The sequence below is a fragment of the Lytechinus variegatus genome, chromosome 18 (assembly GCF_018143015.1).
Source record: "Lytechinus variegatus isolate NC3 chromosome 18, Lvar_3.0, whole genome shotgun sequence".
Taxonomy (NCBI): Eukaryota; Metazoa; Echinodermata; class Echinoidea; order Temnopleuroida; family Toxopneustidae; genus Lytechinus; species Lytechinus variegatus.
The window spans coordinates 18,986,403-19,007,900 of record NC_054757.1 but is presented as its reverse complement, the minus strand read 5'-3'; the positions used below and the strand labels follow the sequence as shown (position 1 = coordinate 19,007,900).

At 37.4% G+C, this 21,498-nt stretch overlaps 1 protein-coding gene across 1 annotated transcript; it reads right to left on the bottom strand.

Moving 5' to 3' along the window:
* Window positions 1-12,763: 12,763 nt before the first annotated feature.
* LOC121432218 (neurogenic differentiation factor 6-A-like) lies at window positions 12,764-13,490 on the bottom strand. The gene has a single exon (XM_041630072.1). The coding sequence runs from the start codon at window positions 13,418-13,420 to the stop codon at window positions 12,764-12,766; it is 657 nt and encodes a 218-aa protein (XP_041486006.1). The 5' UTR covers window positions 13,421-13,490.
* Between the last annotated feature and the right edge of the window lie 8,008 nt (window positions 13,491-21,498).

The following is a 21,498-nucleotide window of genomic DNA, read 5'->3' as shown; positions in this document are numbered from 1 at the left end:
GCTGTGCGTTCGCTTTATTTGATTTGCCAAGTAGGCCTATGATATTGTCTCTGTTTATTCTATAAGATTCTTTATACATTAATTCTATAACAAAGTACTTAAAATCCCCCTTTTATGACTGTTTATCAAAAATTTCGTCCGCGATTTGTGCTGGCATTATTGTTTAAAATATATCAACTCATAAATCCTATTCATGATTACAAAAGTGCTTAAAATATCCAGTTTTCAGGCCTCAATGCTAACAAATTTCGCTCACTCATTATGCTTATAACATTAATAAATAAATAAAATTTTCATGAATTCCTAATAACAAAATTGTCAGAATAGGAATAGGAGGATAGTCATCATTTTCATATGATGACGAAATGTCCTTAGGCCAAAAATTCCAGTTCTCAGGTCAAAATAGTAATAAAGAAATATCAGCTCGCGCTTCTCACTCGCATCATTTATTAAGTGCTATCCATATCCACTTCACAATTTCCCTACGCAGTGCTTTAGAGAGTGCTTAAATTCACCCTTTTCATACCGGAATATCATGTATTTCCGGTTCGCGCTTCGCGCTTGCATTATTGATTTTCATGACAAAAAAATGAAATGAATTCAGAATGCACAGATTCTGCCTAACTATAAAACACGCGCACACATTTTTATTGGGATAAGCAGCTTGATCTTTTTTCAAAACGTGCTAAAATTATCCAGTTTCAGAACAGAATATCAAAGAAAATTCTGCTCGCGCCTTGCACTCGCATTATTAATGCCGGAAAAGACCAAATTTCCCTCTTTTTTATGATTTACAAAACATGAATAGAGTTTCCCATTTATAGGTCTAAAATATCAATTGTTCCGCTCGCGCTCGCATTAATTGCTTGTTTTTTTTTACCTATACCGTTAACGATTACAAATAGTGCTCAGAATGTCATACTTTTTAGGTCGAAATGTAAAAAAAAAATCAGCTCGCGCATCGCGCTCGCATTATTTAATAGTTGAAATATGTATGGTCTTAATGGCTAACTGCAAAACGTCCTTAACAGGTCCCATACAGATCATGCTAGAACTGCTCCCAGTAATTATTTAGCTACATACGCATCTTGTTCAGGTTCACACATATTGCCCAGAATATTCAATTTTCAGGACAAAATACATGAAATCCCAAAAAAATATCAGCTCGCACTCGCACTGTTTAAATATGGCTTATGATATTATTACACTTTTTAATGTTTTTTTATAAGAATAAAGTTAGAAATGACTGTTAGGACATCGGCGTTTTGCCCCCACCCCCAATTTTTCACGACCAAGAAACAAAAAAGATAAAAGAAAAGGGATAAGGGTGAAATGTAAAGCCTATTATTTTCCAAATGCCATGTCAAAATCTATTACAAACCTTTATTTTTTGATGAACATTTTGAAATTTTTGCTCGCCCGCTTCGCTCGCAACTTCTTATTAATTTTACGTGATACGCCACATGAAGCCCCTCAAAATTTTTGGCTCATTACGCCACTGGGACAACCCCTTCAAAGAAACAAACAAAAATCAACTCTAAGCGGCCGATCGGGGAGAATATGGGTGAAAAAAATTCGCTCCCCCCGGCCCTATTGGCGGGAGTTGGATCCCCCTGGTCCTCCCTTCCTTCGGGGAGAGATTTCCGCCCATGATGGCGGCCATTTTGAATGTCAGGAAAGTAAATATTTTGTCAAAAATTATTTTTTTAAGATTGTATTTCCTTCTTGCCACACAATTTCAAGCATTTCACAGCCAATGTGCGGACAATTTTATGAGTTTCATGGGTAATTTGCATATTTTGGCGGCCATATTGGATTTTGCCAATTTGCGGAAAATGCTCAATGTTACACGATGGCATCATCCAGATTCGTAATCAGCATTTTTTTTTCTTTATATTTTTAAGGGGAATCAACTCTCATTTCCTTGAGAAGGTATGCACATATTCCCCCATGGTCACACTTCTTTTGTGACAAAAAACATGGGGGGACATTTGATATTGTGCCCCCCCTGAAAAATCATGGGGGGACACGTCCCCCCGTCCCCCACCGATTGACGCCCATGATGACCTCCATGCTTTCTTTCCATTTTTAGCGGTCTCTAGCAACAATCCCTGGCCTCATTCCAGCAGTGTAACAATGATGGTCATCTTGCTTTCTGAGGACATGACCTATCCAATTCCATCTAAACGCAACTTTAAAAAAAATCAAGCGCAAATGGGCGATTTTGATTGGTTGTAAAGCAAGTTGTGAATGATTGTTAGAGTTACGATTGATTGCATCTCTTTCTGCAACAGGTGTTACTACTGCTGTTTAACCAAAACTGTGACAAGTTTTCTCAACTCGGGCTTTCTAAATTTGACCATAGTGGCCTTTCAAATTGCAGATTATTGGAGTAGAATTGGGAAAATACTATAATAAAACATTTTCATTACCCCTTTTCCCCCTTTCCCTTTTTTTATCCTTAGAGCTTTCTAAATTTGACCATAGTGGCCTTTCAAAGTGCAGATTGTTGGAGTAGTTTTATGAAAACGCCATGATCATAAAAACAATTTTCATTACCATTTTCCCCCTTTTTCCTTTTTTTTCCTTTCCCCCTTTTTATGCTTAGGGCTTTCTAAATTTTACCATAATGATAAAACATTTTTCATTACCCCCCCCCCTTCCTCCACCTTTCCCCCCTTTTTTCATGCATAGGAATTTATTTGTCTCTTGACCAATGTACGTTGGACTTGCGCTTCATTTTGTTATGAAACCAGGGGGCCGTTTCATAAAGCTGTTCGTAGGTTAAGAGTGACTTTAAGAACGACTGGTGATCCTTTTTTGTGGTAAATAATGTTTATTGGTGATTATTTAGCACGTAAGAAAGGTTCACCTGTCGTTCTCAAAGTTAACTTAGAAACAGCTTTATGAATCACCCACCACTCAACGCGGGGCCCCAAGGAAGAGTTTTGCCCGCATCTTTGCTTTATTATAACCCTGATCATTGGTGTACAGATGCGAGAGGGGGGCTGGGGCTCTTTCCCCTCAAATCACCACCCTGAAAAAAGAGACAAAAGGAACTAAAAAAGAAAGAGAGAAAGCATGAAATGTAATATTGTTTTTCTGAATTTTATGTCAAAATCTATCACAAAATTTGATTTTTGTAATGACAATGTCGAAATCTTTGCTCGCTCGCAACTTTTTTTTTTATAAATGTCACCCGATACGCCATATCAAGCCCCCTCAAAATTGTTGGTTCATTATGGCACTGCTTTCTAGAACAAGGCAATGGGGGTGGGCCCCAGGAACGAGTTTTTGCCCGCTTCCTTGTCTGATAATAACCCTGATAGATAATTCAAGTTATACCATACGGCCATATGTACTATTACTAAGCGACAGACAAATGATTATGTTCCGAGATTACAGTTTCAAACGCTCTTACATCTCAAAATCAATTATTTTCTTTTATAAATTATCTGTACATTTGTCTTTTTTATTTTCCCCCTTATGCCTTGAGTGTTATAAATCACAAGTGATAATAAGTAGCTTGTCTGTTGAAGGCCTTGTGTTGAATTCCATTAATATTTCTTTAGATTTGTTTTAAGTCATGGCAACATCGATGGCGACTCTGAATTTAAAAGATAGTTCACCTATTTCCAATTCAAATGTTGTCTTTTCCCCCTCCTTTCTCTTTATTTTTATCTCTCTTATTTTGAGGGGGAGAGGCTTAATCACCTGTCAAGGACTTTGACACGCACTGTCGGCAAACATGACTGAACGCATTGTTGGTTTTCTTTGAATGGGTTAAAATCTTCCCCTTTATGAAATTTGATTAATCATCATTGGTCGTAAACCGAGATAATGCTTTTAAAATTATGCACAAGCAGTGATTTTAAAAGCACTATCTCGGTTTACGACCAAGTTCATTTGTGCGCACCTCATCACGAGCGCACATGCTTTCGAAAAATGTGAACAAAATACAGCTGATTGTGTATTGTTAAAAATCAAACGAACAATAATTGTTTTCTTTTGTATTTTCTGTACATCTTGTCTTTTATTTTCATTCTTATGCCTTGAGTGTTATAAATCACAAGTGATAATTCGTGGCTTATCTGTTAAAGGCCTTGTGGGTGGGGGGAGGCAGGGGGGCGATCGCACCACCAATGAAAATGTTGGGGCAAACATAATTTTTTTGCCCCCCCCCCCCCAATAATTCCGCATGTGCAAAAATAAAATAAGATTGTATAATGTTATACAGAAGTCAGAAAGCGAGATACAAATACACAACAGTACTCGTTCTTTATTTAAAGGTCAAGTCCACCTCAAAAAAATGTTGATTTGAATCAATAGAGAAAAATCAGACAAGCACAATGCTGAAGATTTCATCAAAATCGGATGTAAAATAAGATAGTTATGACATTTCAAAGTTTCGCTTATTTTTAACAAAATAGTTATATGAACGGCCAGTTACATCCAAATGAGAGAGTTGATGATGTCACTCAATCACTATTTCTTTTGTTTTTTATTGTTTGAATTATACAATATTTCAGTTTTAATGAATTTGACGATTAGGACCTCCTTGCCTGAAGCACAAAATGTTAAAAAATAATTGAATTCCACGTGTTCATTGAGGAATGAAACTTCATTTCACATGACAATGACGAGAAAATCAAAATATTTCATATTTCAAATAATAAAAAACAAAAGAAATAATGAGTGAATGACATCAGCGACTCTCTCATTTGGATGTAGCTGGCTCGTTCATATAACTGTTTTTGTGAGATGAAGCGAAACTTTGAAATGTCATAACTTTCTTATTTTACATCCGATTTTGATGAAATTTTCAGTGTTATGCTTGTTGAATTTTTCTCTTTTTATTCAAATCAAGGTTTTGTTGGGGTGGACTTGTCCTTTAAGATCGTGCTCGAAATGTCCGCTTTTTAGATTGGAATATAAACAAAATTTCAGCTAGCTTCGCGCTCGCATCATTTCTGTAGCAAAACCCCATACTTTTCATGATTAAATAGGTGAATAGAATGTCCCGTTTTCAGTTCTAAACCTCAAAAGGAATCCCGCTTCGATATGCAATAATCTATTGTTGGATATATAATTGTCCTTTATTAAAATGTCCATTAAACTGTCATTTTTTTCAGATTGAAATATCAAAATTTCAGCTCGCGCTTCGCGTTAGCATCTGTTGTTCTTTTAAATACCCATCTTAATCATTGGTACCAAAATGCTTAGAAATATCAAGCTTTCAGGGCAGAATATAAAAAAAATCAGCGCGTATTCGACATTCGCATTATCTGTGTAGTGAGATATGTATCCTCTTTATGAGTTACTACAAACAGTTAACAGATATACCTTTTTCCTGCTTTCAGGTTTGTTTTGTGTGATCAAGTGCCCTTGGAACATTGATTCATGATTTTGCCCCCCCCCCCCTCCCCATCTGAAAAATAGATCGACGTCCCTGCCTTGTGCTGAATTCCATGAATATGTTCTGCGTAATGTGGAAGACGCTTCTGTATCATTATGTGTGATATTATGCCAGGGGCGTCGATCCATTTTTGTCTCACCTGCATAGCAGAGTGAGACTATAGGCGCCGCTTTCCCGACGGCGGCGGCGGCGGCGTCAACATCAAATCTTAACCTACGGTTAAGTTTTTTGAAATGACATCATAACTTAGATAGTATATGGACCTAGTTCATGAAACTTGGCCATAAGGTTAATCAAATATAACTGAACATCCTATTAGAGTTTCATGTCACATGACCAAGGTCAAAGGCCATTTAGGGTCAATGAACTTAGACCATGTTGGGGGAATCAACATCAAAATCTTAACCTGAGGTTAGGTTTTTGAAATGTCACCATAACTTAAAAAATATATAAAACTAGTTCATTGAGCTTGGACATAAGGTTAATCAAGTATCACCAAACATCCTGCATGAGTTTCACGTCACATGACCAAGGTCAAAGGTCATTTAGAGTCAATGAACTTTGGCCGATTTGGGGGTATCTGTTGAATTACCATCATAACTTTAAAAGTATGTTGGTCTAGTTCATAAAACTTGGACATAAGAGTAATCAAGTATCACTGAATATCCTGTGCAAGTTTCAGGTCACATGATCAAGGTCAAAGGTCATGTGAGGTCAATGAACTTTGGCCACATTGGGGGTATTTGTTGAATTACCATTCTATCTCTGTAAAGTGTATTGGTATAGTTCATAAAACGTGGAAATAAGAGTAACCAAGTATCACTAAACATCTTGTGCGAGTTATTCAAAGTCAGCACTGCTGCTATGTTGAATCGCGTGATGCAGGTGAGACGGCCAGAGGCATTCCACTTGTTCAGATTGGGGGGGGGGGCAAAATCATTAACGTTCCAAAGGCGCTCGATCGTGCAAAACATCCATCCATACCCCCCCCACACACACACACATATATATATATATATATTTAGTATACTGACAAGCTTGCCTGTTTAGGACTGTCTGTAGTAACTCATGAGGAGGATACATATCTCACTACACAGATAGTACGAGTGCCGAGAGTGAGCTGAAATTTCTTAATATTCTGACCTGAAAACTTGATATTCTAAGCATTTTTGGTACCAATGATTAAGATTTGTATCTAAAAGAAGAAAAGGTGCGAGCGCAAAGCGTGAGCTGAAAAAAAATGAAATTTGGTTCTGAAAAAATGAGTTTAATGGACGTTTTTGATAAAGAACAAGATATATATCCAAGAAAAGATGATTGCAAATCAAAGCAGGAGTTCTTTTGAGGCTTAGAACTGAAAACGGGACATTTACATTTACCTATTTAATCATGAAAAGTATGGTCTGCTACAGAAATGATGCGAGCGCGAATCGCGAGCTGAAAATTTATATTCCAATCTGAAAAGTGGACGTTTTGAGCATGATTTTAAATAAAGAACGAGTTGTGTATTTCAATCTCGCTTGCTGAACATTACAATCTTGTTTTTTTAATGCATATCCGGAATTATTGGGGGGGGGGCAAAATGATATGTTTGCCCCCCCCACCCAATATTTTCATTGGTGGGGCGATCGCCGACCCCCCCCCCTGCCCCCCAGGATCGACGCCTCTGTATTATGCTTTAGATCATGATTTAATACTGCAACAAATCCACCTCAGAAAAATGTTGATTTGAATCAACATAGAAAAATCAGACAAGCATAATGCTCATCGAAATCGGATGTATTAAAATACGAAAGTTAATACATCCTAAACCTAGGATTTTAATGTTTCGCTTATTTTTCACAAAATAGTTATATGCACAATTTAGTCACATACAAATGAGAGAATCGATGATGTCCCTCAATCTCTATTTATTTAGTTTTTTACTGTTTGAATTATAAAATATTTCATTCATTTTTTTTACAGATTTGACAATAAGTACCAATTAGACTGAACCATATAATGTTAACAATGGTAATTTCACAAGTCAAGGGAGAAATAAAACTTAACTTCACAGGACAATGACGAGAAAATCAAAATATTTCATATTTCATATAATAAAATACAAAAGGAAAAGTGAGTAATGTCATCAGTTCCCTCGTTTGCATACCGACCGGGATGTGCATAATTATACTGTTATGTGAAATCAAGCGAAATGTCATAGCTTTCTTATTTTACATCCGATTTTTATGAAATTTTCATTTTTATGCTCGTTGGATTTCTTTTGTTTTATTCAAATCAACTTTTTTTATCCTTTAACATTGACAAGACGATGGCGACTTTAAATTTTAAAGAATAATTCACCTGCCCCATTTTGTTTTCATCTTCTCTCTCTCTTTCTCTTCTGAGGGGGGAGGTGGGTTACCCGTCGTGGACTTTGAAATGCGCTGTCGAACATGACTTAACACATTGTTAGTATTCTTTCAATGGGTTAATTTTGTTCCCCTTTATGAAATAGGATTGATCATCATTGGTCGTAAACCGAGATCACGCAGTTGAATATCTCGGTTTACGACCACATTTACAAAATGGCCTGTTATCACGCGAGCCACACAATCATGCCCTCGAAAGAAGTGAACAAAATACAATTGATCGATCGTGTATTGTTAAAAATCTAACAGAAATAATTGGTTTGTTTTATACTATCTGTACATCTTTATTCCCCCTCCCCCTTATATTGAGTGTTATAAATCACAAGTGATAATTCGTGGCTCATCTGTTGACATTAAATTGTAGGATCCATAAATACCATGCCTTTCTCATTGCACGGATAGCCACATCAATCAAGTTCCCCGTGCATCCATATGATCCAAATGTACACCACATGAATAAATCTCCCTATGACGTTCGTGACACATCTCCTCTTAGCGTAATTTGGTCTACATGATTTTATAGTATAGTATAGTATTTATTTTACGTATAAAAAAGCAAAACGGATGGATTGCCCATTTTCAGTTTAGTCGACATTACTATACTGTTCTTCCATGGGGTCCATATACAATACAAAGTAAAAAGTAAACACATATGAAAGAGCATAACATATACGGTATATTGAATTGAATTGAATTATTGGCATCTGCAATGCAGAAATTTGTCTTTCATCGGATGAAACATTTCCAAACATGAAAAATATATGTACATAAAATGGAATTGAAGCACATAACAATGAAAATTCAGCCACGGAATAGAAAAAAAAACACGAATTAAAAATAAATTGTGAGATGTAATAGCTTAAAAGCCACCCAAATCTTCTTCCTTGTTGTAAAACTATTTTTTTGTACAAATGGCATCATGTAAGGGATAAAAGACGGAAAATCTGAACCTTGAAAAATTCATGTTCGTCCTCTCAATTAATTTTTCTGTTAATCTTTAAAATCATGAGTTCAGTTTATAGTCATTGATAAAAAAAAATAGAATAACCTGGGGCCCGTAACACAAAGCTTAGTAGTCAATTGCAGAACATTTTGATTTTATTTATTATAATGTACAATTTAATCATGAAAATCAAGCGTACGATTTACCGCTAACCTTTGTGCTAACACGGGACACACATTACCATGAGAAGCGGGGGTGCTGGGGGAGCTGAAGCACCCCAAGTTTTTTTCCCCAGGCGGTGCTGCATGTATTATTTTCCATATGCAGCACCCCTGGAATTCTGGTTGGTATGTCAAATTGAAGAAATGTATTGATAATGACCAACATTTTGTGTTGAAACCATAGGTTTATTTTGTTATGTGTTTTTTTTTTTGTTGTTGCTTGCTTGTCAACTTATTTCTTGGGACCAAAACGACCTTCATTTTTTAGTGAAACCCTATATATTTATTTGATTTTGCTTGTCAAATTCCTTGGAACCCAAACGACCTTAATTTTGTAGTGGAAACCCTCTTTTTGCATTCTTTTTTTTTCTTTTGCTTGTTATATTTATTTCAGCACCCCCAGCAAAAAAATCGTTCCCAGGTCCCTGGGTACATTATTATCATGAACGATATCACGATGGAGACCGGACACATCGCTCTAATTTCCAATTTACATACATCATCCCCCCCCCCCTCCCCCACGACCAAAATTTTCACTGAATCACTGCGCGTGCCTTATAAAATTTATAAGGCACGCGCAGTGATTATGTCCAATACCCCCATCTCAAATTCGATAATGTAATGTCTAAAAACAGAAGTAGCAGATGATGATGATGATAATCTAGCAACTTATGAAGATCTCAATCGTTGAAAGTAAACCCTGATTAATGCTTAAAGGCTGAAAATTATCATCATTTGAACAGAAAAAGAAAAATCAGACAAACGAAACACTGAAAATTTGATCGAAATCAGACAAGGAATGACAAATTTATGGCATTTTAAAGACGTGCATTATTTTGGTGAAACTGTTCTAGGCATGTCTTCATGAATATTCAATGTGCAAACTGATGATTTTTTTTCACATGAAATTTTGTTTATTCTTTGTTTTCATCCAAGAGCTTAAAAATGGATTGGCAACTGACTCAACGCTTTAGAGAGTCACAGCTGAAACTTATTTTATCATAAGGGAGACATACCATTCACATATTTATTTAAAAAATGAAATAATTGTGTTTTTGAGTAAATTCGATAAGAAAAGGAAAATGGGGATGTGACATAATCGACTCACTTAATGAATATTCATGTAGACGTGCATATAACTGTTTTCACAAAAAGTCAATAACGTTTTTATTTTCTATCTGATTTTAATAAGGTTTTCAACCTTTTGCTCAGCGAATTTTACTCTATTTAATTAGATATAATTATTTTCAGCCCGGAGTACCCCTCCAATTATATATATTAGGTTCATGATAAAACCATAGAGGGTTCCAAACCCACCCTCCTTTTTCAATAAACCTGTTAAAAAAACATACAAAATGACCACCTGATTGTTTTTTTCCTAGTAGATCAGCCCCCCCCCCCCATTTCTGGCCTAGCACCACCCCCCCCCCCCTAGTTACCAATAATGATATTATTGATGATTAAAAGATACAACGAACAGTAGGCATAGTGGACTACGAAACGATGACGAAAAGGTCGACATGTAATTGGGGGTATAATTTTTATCATGATTTGTTTGATTTGGTTAATAGAGTATAATTCCTGTACAGACTATTTCGCAGGGAATATTATTGTAGAAGTCATTTGCAAAATAATGGGTTGACCTAAAATGACTCCACTGTCTTTATGGGGGCATCCACGCGTAGTGCCCTAATAATTATTTTAATTTCTGGCTTACGAACTTCGGAGCATGTGTTCTGGGCCCCGTCTTACAAAGAGTTGAGATTGATCCAATCAACAACGAGTCCACAACTATGGAAAGCCAGCATCGCCATCACCTGAAATGCACGTCTGTCAAGAATATTTTCTATTTAGATATACGATGTATATTCGATTCATACTAATCGAAAAGTGCAGTGGGTTTTAACGTGCAAAGGTGGCGACTTTCGTCGACACATGGCTTCCATTTAACGTCCTATCCGAGGGACGGAGTGTTTTCCACTGTAAAATAGCCTGCACCTATGAAACAGGGGAGAGACGTTTACACCCGGGGTTTACACACAACGAACTGGCTTCAGTCATCCGCCCGGGGTGGACTCGAACCCACGATCTTTGGTTCGACAGGCAGACACCTTACCAATGGAGCCAACTTCGCTCTCACATGGTAAAATCATGCCCAACCCCCCCCCCCCATACCAGGTCATTCTTTCAACAAAGACTGAGGGTTTTCATAAAAATAGAAATTATACTTATTTTGGCACTTAACGGACAATTAGCTAAGCCTACGGAGTTATGACAAAATAGTGATTTTGTGTGTGTTTTGGTTTGGTGGTTATATTTTCTATTGTTTAACGGAAACTGGTAACGTTTTAATGAGTTTCCTGTCGGCGTGTGTTTGTGTTTATCACTCTTTTCCAAAGCAAAATTTAGACTTCGTTGAAGAGCCATGTTTTCATTGGAATCAAAATTACCTTAAAATGTTAATTTTACCTGAGGTGTAATCACAACTAACTACATCATTTTACCTTCGCAGAACCATAATGTTTGTCATTGTTTTTTTTATCACTATAGAATCATTATAGTCATAAAACCAATGTAGTTCAGTCATATTTTGCGCGGAACAACACATGTTGACACTGCGAATGCTCCCTTTTTATGACAATTTTTCTTATATTTATAAGTATTTTTTTAAATCGACGTCACTGCAATCACCAGTTTCATAATGCGGTTAATCACCATCGTCATCACTGTCAAAATCATCTAGAAACATGCATCATGATAAAAGTTATTGTTATCATCAGCGCCGCCCTCATTATCGTCATCGTTGTCATCATCATCATCATCACCATCATCATCATCATCATCATCATTATCTTCATCATCATCACCGTCATCATTATCTTCATCATCATCACCGTCATCATCACCATCATCAACATTATCATCATCATCACCATCATCACCATCATCATCATTATCATCATCATCATCATCATCATCATTATCACCGCCGCCACCACCACCATCACCAGGAACGTCATCATCTTCACCATCAGCATCATCATCATTACCGTCGTCCTTGTCGCCGTCATCATCATCACCAGCACCACGATCATAATCGTCATTCTCATAATCATCTACCTCATCCTTATCTTCATCACCACCGCCACTACCACCACCATAATCGTCATCACCATCATCCATATCGTTATCTTTATCAACCGCCATCATCATCTCCTTCATCATCACATCATTGTCAACAATAACGCGTATCACACAGCCACAAACACCACTATCAATAACAAAATCACTTTTTGGACAGGTGTTGTTTGTATTCAACATTTAATGTAAGTCATGCACGTGTATCCCCTTCGCCAAAAGATGTATAAATTCTGCTCCATTTATTCTCTGTGTATTTGCATTCGTCAGAGCATCATTGATCAAAACAATACTATTCATGTATTACCTTAAATTGTATTGGTAATTATTTTTAAATATTTTTTTTTATATGAATCTATTCATTGAAATTTTTTTTTTTTAAATGAAATTAAATTGATAATTTGAAATACTTGTTTCTATTTTTCATTAGACTTGTATTTATTTTTCTTTATGTAATTTGATCCAGTCATTTCGCTGCATGATAATTATGTCCGGGTTAGTAGTAGTTATGGTTCTTGTAAACATTTATATTTCATCCCCTGCCTACAAATCGGCTGGATTTTCAATCAGTTAGCTATTACTCTACTGTACAATACTTTTTATTCCCTGTACAATATGAATTTGAGACAGAAGTCTAAAAAGTTCTGAATTCAGCATCTGATGACGCCGTGTTGGAATCAGTTTTATTAATGAATGTTGGTGATGCCGCTGTGGCACGAATAGTGATGCCCACCTTTTCGCTGCTTCCTTTGTCCTGCAGAAGATTACTCAAAGCCAGGATATAACTTTGAGCCAGGAGCAGCGTCTCCATCTTGCTCAGACGTCGTTTCGACGGGTAATGCGGGACGACGTTCCGAAGTCTGTCCATAGCGTCGTTCAGACTCCGCATTCGCTTTCGTTCGCGGTGATTCGTTCGCAGTCGGCGCGTATCGGCGTCGGACGCAGCTGCTTTCGGGACGATGGGAAGTACTTTGGCGGGAAAACGTGATCCCGGTTCTCCAAATCTGGAGATGCCAACTTCGTCTCCACTTGAAGAGGGTGAATCGGGACTAGAAGACAGCGCCGTCACTGATTCATAATCGCTCTGAGAACACGGGAATGAAGACAAATTCAGTCTTTGAGGTGAAAAGCATGATTTATCAAACGGTAATCCCAGCTCTGAGAGTCTAACAGACTGGCTAACATCAGTAGTGATTGAATTATTGTGTTGGTGCAACCAAGAATCATAGACGATATCATCGCTGCTGCATTTGATGAGACGTCCGGAGTGTGGTTGGTGTCGGTTGTACATTGTTGAAGGTTGGTCTTTGACTAGCAACGACAACAACAATTTATAATGGATTTAAACCTTCTTCGATTATCAATATTCCTTTTTGCCCAGCCAGGAAGTTATTTGGAATGTGTCCCGGAGTCTGTCTGCACGATGCCGTCCCTTGTGCCGTGTGTTTCAACTGCATGCATGTAAAAAATGAATGAAACAGTTAAAAAAACAATTAAAACAAAATTATAAATGTATCTTGCAACTGCAGTTTTGGAAAGACGCAAAACCCGATTTATCTATATTTTTGTAATTAGCAAAGGACGATTCTATAAATTATGTACGTCCAACCGATATTTTGTAGAGTCTTTTTGAAATGATTTGTTTAGGATCACAGGTTTAAAAAAAAAATGCTCCAACCATGGCCCTGGGAGTTAAGGTGCTGAACACCGGGGCTGAACAGGGGTGTCGCTAGGCCTTTTCCAGTGGGGGGGGGGGTGGAGGACCTGATTACCGACAAATATCGGAGGCGTTTACCGACGATCTTGGCAGTGTTCTACATTCTCCTTTTTTTCGTCATACCCAGGATCAGTTGCAGCTTTTATTGATGGGAGAGGCCGCGGCAGCCGAAATCTGATTTTCTTTTTTAAGAGGTCAGTCCTAACTAAATTTTCGTTTCGGGAGCAAAATAAGGCACTTCTTGTGGCCTGAATATAAATTACCACGCGAGCAGGAAGCGCGAGCTCAAATTTTTGGATGTTTTATATATTTAGCCCTGAAAATTAAACATTGTGAACAGCTTTTCTAACCATCATGGGGGTATCTAACCAAACGATCCATGCGAGCGCGAGCTGAAAATTTGAATATACCGGCCAGCAAAAAGACCTGTTAAAGACTGTTCGCAGTGATCCATGAAAAAAATACGTTTCTCTCCTATTCCGAAGCGCGAGATTAAGTTTTGGATATTTTGACGTGAAAACTTTTTACATTAACACAAACTCAGTTTCTGCATCTGTAATTGATCAAGCTGTTTATCTCAATAAACATCATGCGAACGCGAAGCGCGAGCTGAAAGTTTGATTTACTGATCCGAAAGTGAACATTTTAAGCAACATGAAGGGAAATGGTTCACTGTCGGTACAAAAGTACGAGAGGAAATTTTTGATATTCTGAGGGAATTTTAGGCAACATTTGAACTAAATATTATGATGCAAGCGGCCGAGCGCGAAGTGCGAGCTGATTTTTTTTTAGATTTAGACTTTAAACCGTGACAATCTTATCACTGTCGGTACAGAACGGCGAGCTGACAACTTTTGATGTTTTGACTTGAAAACTTAACATTTTCACACGTTTTTTTATATAAAGAAAAAAATAAGATATGCATATACTCAATTTAACAATGTGCATGGGTGTCGATCGGTATTCTTGGTTGGGGGGGATGATTGACACAAATGTTCTTGTGAATGGGGATCTTCCAACATTACCCCCACTAAAATCAGAAGTTAGGACATTTGGGAGTGGTTGATATGCATGGTGTTCTTGGAAATTCCTTCATTGTTGCAGTGTACTGTACTTATATAATTTTTTTTTGAAAATTCAATTTGTGTTACAAGTAAGCCTATTCTAAACTCATACCAAAAAAATGACAAAGATTGCCTGGACCATGTACAAATGATCTGTTATTGAGCATGATGTATACAACCTCTCTCTTATATCTAACCCGACTAGCAATATCTTTTTCTTCTTAATGCATAATGATAAAATGCAGATTCGGACACAAATTACAAACTGCATGTGGCTTCTCGTGCGCCATCGGGCTTACCGTCATTCCTTAGACGATTTTAACCCTGGAATTTAACATGTATTAAATGCTTTATAAGTGAATGAAACAAAAACAGAAACAGACATAAAAACAATAATAATTCAACTGTCATGTTATGATATTTCTCCAACACTTTCTCGAACCATCAGTGTGTAATATCGATCAGCTAATATATGTGTTAAAATGAAATTTAAGTACCGCACGAGTGTGCTCATAATTATAGAATGCAAAACTGTCATCACTTTCCAAACTCAAAAGAGATTTCTTTTTGCCAAAATAAGAAAAACTCAAATAAGTTTAGTTATTCAAGTCCATAACAATAACAAGAGTAACATGGGAAAAAACATACGATGTTCATATCCGAAGATACGCTTTAGAGACAAATAAATCATTATTCTTTCTGAAACCATTAATTGATTTCACTTATTTAAAAAAAATATTAAAATATGATCATATTATATTGAGCTCACTGAACCTCAATATTTCATGAGAGGTATCTGATGGAGTCACAACACCCGATCAACAAAAGTTTTTTTTTTCGTCGGGGTCCTTTTATGTCATGTGTTAAAAAATATCATTACATAAATATTTCACTCTTTTTCATTTTGAACCTCCACCCATCTTTTTAAAAGTCCTGGAAATGAATGTTTTTATTTAATAACACTGTACACAAATTGCGAGGGAAACAAACTGATTGATGGCATACTATAATAATCATGATCAAACATTTCCTTTTTTTCATCATCATTATTATAATTTTTCTACCCTAAATTATTGGCCTGTATTATCATCCCCCCCCCTTTCGTGATCGACACCCATGACTTATGCGATCGCGAAGCGCGAGCAGAATTTTTTTAGTTTCTGATGGAAATTTAAGCAACATTTTCTAGTGTCTTGAGAAGTTTTGAGTCGATTTCTCCAACAGTAAAATTAATGTTAAGAAACTGTATACCCATAAAATCGCAAAAAATGTTTCATTTTATTTACATTCACGTTTAGCGGTTAGTGAATCCCTGGTACGCATTCTCGATGAAATTGTCGTCTCTATTCAACTTCCATTTATTACACCTATAGGCCACATTCAAGCCCTGCTTCCCTCAAAAGATTTAGTCTTAAGACATTTCTTAAAAATGAGGGTGAATTAATATTAATAGATAAGTTTATGGAGATTCTACTTACCAAGTAAACTGATGACGCAAACTTTGATGAAACCAAATTGTTTTTCCAAAAAAATATATATTTTATTCAGAAGTAATTTGAAAGAACTCGCTCAAATCCACTCTTCCAAGATCAGTCGGTGATTTCCCTTCCTGTTCCGGCTCTGATTTGGTCTAATTTTATCACTTACGTCCCCCAGATATATGGACGGTTGCTGCCACGCGACCATAATGGCCCCAAGGTCATTGTAAATGAAGACAAAAGCCCAAAACAAATCATATTTTGCGGTTGTTAAATCTAACGACCTGTTACTACACAGAAATAAAAGAATCAAAATCGGTGGGGGAAAAGGTCTGGTAGCCGGTCGTGATACGAAGTTTGGAATCATGTTTAGTGATGCCCCGCCCAGTATCTAACTACTCAGCCCTGATTGGTCAATAGTAACGAGTCGTCTGAGGTGGAGGCGGCATTATTTTATCCACCTCTATGGGATGAAATGAAAATGAAAATCCATATTTAATTGTTCGAAATAGACATGAAATGAAATACTCCGAAAATTTGCTTTGCCCAATGATCGTGGGCCCGCAGCCGCTGTGCAGCGCCAGATCGACGAGGCTCTATCCCCTTAATTGTTCAACGCCAAACAGGGTGGCAGCAACACCCATCTTTTAATGTCTTTTGGTCTGACGCGGCCTGGGTTTGAACCCCCGACCTCCCGGTTGTGAGGCGGACGCTCTACCAACTTGAGCCAACACACCGGATGATTAAATGATTCTCGAATTGCAATCATCAGTATGATAATGATTCAAGATTCACGTGTGAAAAGACCCAGTGTTCTTTCGAGTAGGGAGGGAAGTCTTTAATTGTAATCTGAACAAGATCATGATATTAGATAGGGAAAGACAGAAGTTTGAATTTTTTTCATAGACGTGGAAATGTTTGTTACTTGAGCAGATGAATGATGCGGGGTGCAAAAAAAATCCCCCATTTTATTTTTGAACCATTTTACATGCAAAAAAGAAGAAATTTGTTGACAAGAAATACCCCTATTACAGTTAATGTACCTTTGACAAGCAACCACCCCCTCCCCCAATAAAATAACAAGGAAGAAACTTTGAAACTTTTAAGAAAAAAATAAGAAAGATCACCACAAAACAACGCATGATTCGACCCCCCCCTCGTAAAAAATGCAACAACAAAAAACATGTAGAATTACTACAACCGTTCCCCCACATTTGGTTTCGATTGAATTTTTACTGATATACAGTGGGCTAACTATATGCCCTCCATACTTTCCACCCCCCCTCAAAAAAAAAAAGTTGCAACATGCTATTTCTGAACTCTTCAATTTCAGTGCCAAAGTGAATACAAGACCATTTAGCTTTAAATTTTTTTTAATCATCATCAGGATTGGATGGCATCCGAGTTTCTCTTCATTTAGCCAAATAAATTATAGGGTCAGTGCAAGGGAATCAACTCCACCCCCTCTCCCCCTCTCTCCCTCTGTTCCCCCCCCCCTTATATCTCCATGTCTCTCCCTAAATTCTTTCTTTCTCTCTTCCTCTGTTTCTCTTCTATCTCTCCGTCTCCCTCACTCCCTCTGTCTCTCTCTCTCTCTCTCTCAGTCTCCTTTTAAATCCCCTTCCTCCCAAATCTCTCACCATCCCACCCTCACCCTAGCAAATCATAACCTTGATCTTTAAAACATATTTGCCTAGTCTTTAGAAACAGACATGCTTCATAAATGCGCCAGCTATATACTGTTGTGTATATATATACACAGAGCAAGTCTCGAATTCGTAATACATGTATATACAAGGAGAGTGATATCTCCTTGGTATATGCCTACTTTCACATCTACATCGCACTATTCGAGGAATAAATTGAATCAAACTTAACTTAACTTCACAGGTTAATTGTGTAGGTTTAATCCATAATCTAATATTATATTTTTCCAAGATTAATCCCAATAAATAATGTCTAAACGTTTTATTAATCTAAACGGCTATGATCGGTTTTTCCAAGAGTATCTTAAAAAAAAACATATTTCCAAACGAAAATTAGGTATCACTCTAAAAACAAAAATCTCTTATCAAAGAGTGCACTTTGTTTTTAGAGGGAGTAATAGGTCAGGCCTTTCAAACAATAACAGCAACAAACAGAATATTTATGAGGACTCTCATAATGAGCCTCGAAGAAGCGGGTACGAAATTTCAGACTAGCAATCATAGTTCGAAATTATCGTAGACTGGCTATATTATTACGTTAACTATTTATTAGACCAGTGAACAATATTTTATGGCGAGACGCAAGTGTTCACCTCTGCCTTCTTCATTTCGATCCTGGTCAGCGGACATATCCTGGTTTTATGTTCCATCTAGAAACCCTTTGTTACGTATTTATTAGAGTAAAAATTCAATGTCGAGGAACTGGAAGATTTGTGGGGCTTTGCTATAACACGTTCAATGCCTACAATAAAATTCAATTACATTGTTTTGTGGGATGATGTTAAAGAGATAAAGAGAACTTAACGAGATTAGGTCTGAGGAACAAAGATAAAAGTTCACGAAAACTTGTTCAACTGGTTATGAGAGATATTGCGAAGATAAAGGGCAAGCGTAGAAAATAAAAATAGATTGAGGACGAGGTTGTGATTGTAAAATGTTATCTGATAATACTGAAGGGACTTAAGTCATAAAGGGAAAAATTATAATAATAATAATAATGATGATAATCCGCTCTTATATAGCGCTTACGTCGGAACGACATCTCTAAGCGCTTTACAGATTACCCCGGCCAAAAAACGGATCCTGGCACACTGTACAAAATGAAGTGCTAATTTAGGGTTACACTACGTTATGCCGAAGGTTCGTAATTCCGAAACACGTAAGAGGGTTCATTAATCCGAACATTTGTGGCGTTATTCCGAAGCTTAGGTTCGATACTCCAGAAACGAAATAAGGTTCGACGTTCCAAGGTTCGTTAATCTGAAAACGAAATAAGGTTCGTTGTTCCGAAGGTTCGTCCGAAAACGAAATAAGGTTAGTTAATCATTTAGTTTTCGGACTAAAGGGCCTTCGGAATTACGAACCTCATTTCTTTTTCGGATTAACGAACCTTCGGAATTACGAACCTTTGGAATAACGAAGCTTCGGAATTACGAATGTATGCGTAATTTAGCGCTGACAGTGCTTGTATAGTGACGACTGCACTACGAGTGCCGTGGGTTTTTTTTTTGCGCATGGTATCCACTCGTCAATGTAAGTGGAAATAATGGAAATAAATAAATAAAAGCAAACAAACTTTGCTATTTTGGATGAGCATTTTCTCCCAAAGGCTTCGCTAACAAAAACATTAGTAAGTTGAAACAATATTTTTGTTCTCTTGATTCAATTTTCAGTTCAATTACTGTATAAATTCAAAACCTTCTTCATCCGGGTTGATTTCATACTGATTACAGAACAAACCACATGCGTTGTGTCTGTAAATGTATGGAAGCAGGAGACCGTCAAAAACACGGATATACGTCGTGTCGTAATTCAATTTACTACACGACGTAAATAATTACGTAGTGTAGCAATTCGAATTACTACACGACGTAAATAATTACGTAGTGTAGTAATTCGAATTACTACACGACGCAATTCCGAATTACTGCCCAACGATTTAATGTCATGACGTTAAATGAATTAGTGTCGCTACATCAAATAATTAAGGTCGTGTAGTAATTCGAATTACTACACGACGTAAATAATTACGTAGTGTAGTAATTCCAATTACTACACTACCTAAATAATTACGTCGTGTAGTAAATAATTACTACACGACGTAATTCCGAATTACTGCTCAACGATTTAACGTCATGACGTTAAATGAATTAGTGTAGTGACGTTAAATCAACCAATGAGACCGTTCGTTATATGAGCGCAATGCGAAGAGCTGAGACTACAGAGTATTGTACAGGAACGTACCGGCAGGAAGTTAGTTGGATGTTCGACATTAATTCAAACTGTGAAGTTGGTTTGATATTCAGGTTCGATATTCAAACGCCTGTGAAGCTGGACCAACATTCGATATCAAATATATTCAGGGGTTTTGAAAGCTAAGGGGTTTTACAGGTGCAGCCGTCTCGGGCAACCATAACAACACTGGCGTGCCCAAGTATATACGAGGACATTTAGGGGACAAACGTCAGTGAAAAAAAGGGCAAGAAATTTTTTTTTTTTTTCGAGGGGCCCCCAGGGATACCCCCGACGGCCTAGCCGGGGTAACACGTATCCTAACTTGTAGAACTCGACTCGGGCAACCATATAAACACTAGTTTGACCCGGTGCATGCACATTTAGGGGGCTCAAATTAACAAAATTAAAGGAGCAAAGGGCTATATTTATCGCATTTTGTTTATTTTTTTCCAAGGGGCCCCCAGGAATATCCCGACGGCCTATCCGCGGGGTAACCACCTACCCTAACTTGTAGAACTTAACTCGGCCGGCTCATGCACATTAACGGGGGGCTAAAATTAACAAAACGGAATATTTCAAGCATGGGGAACCACGTTCCTGACTAATCTCTTGGTGCCGCCAGTGGATAGAGTAAAAAAAACAAGGAAAGAGGGAATACATAATAGGAGAGAGAGAAGCGAAAGGGGGAGATTGGAAAGAAAAGGAGGGGGAACGGGAGAGAAATTAAGAGAAGGGAGAACGGAGGGGTCATATCATTGTATGAACAGGATGTTTTATAATTGTGCCCCGAGCATTAGGGCGAAGCTCAATGCGTGATAAGAACAAAAAGAGGGGGCACACAATGGCGCATGCAGCAAAAATTTGCTTCGTAATAAGTCTCGAGCCAGCGAGAAAAAAAAACACGTTTAACTTTGAGATTGATTTTGACATGGTATGCATAAAATAACGTATCTTTCATCTTTCTTTCCTTTTATCATTTCCTATTGTTCTCGGTAGAACATTTTTTTTTTTTTGGGGGGGGGCAGTACTATGCGGATCGGGTCCGTGGCAATATTGGTCCAGCTTCACAGGCGTTTGAATATCGAACCTGAATATCAAACCAACTTCACAGTTTGAATATCAAATGTCGAACATCCAACTAACTTCCTGCCGGTACGTTCCTGTACAAT

Excerpts from the sequence above, each read along its gene's own strand:
- LOC121432218 (XM_041630072.1), bottom strand. The coding sequence starts at position 13,420 with ATGTACAACCGACACCAACCACACTCCGGACGTCTCATCAAATGCAGC.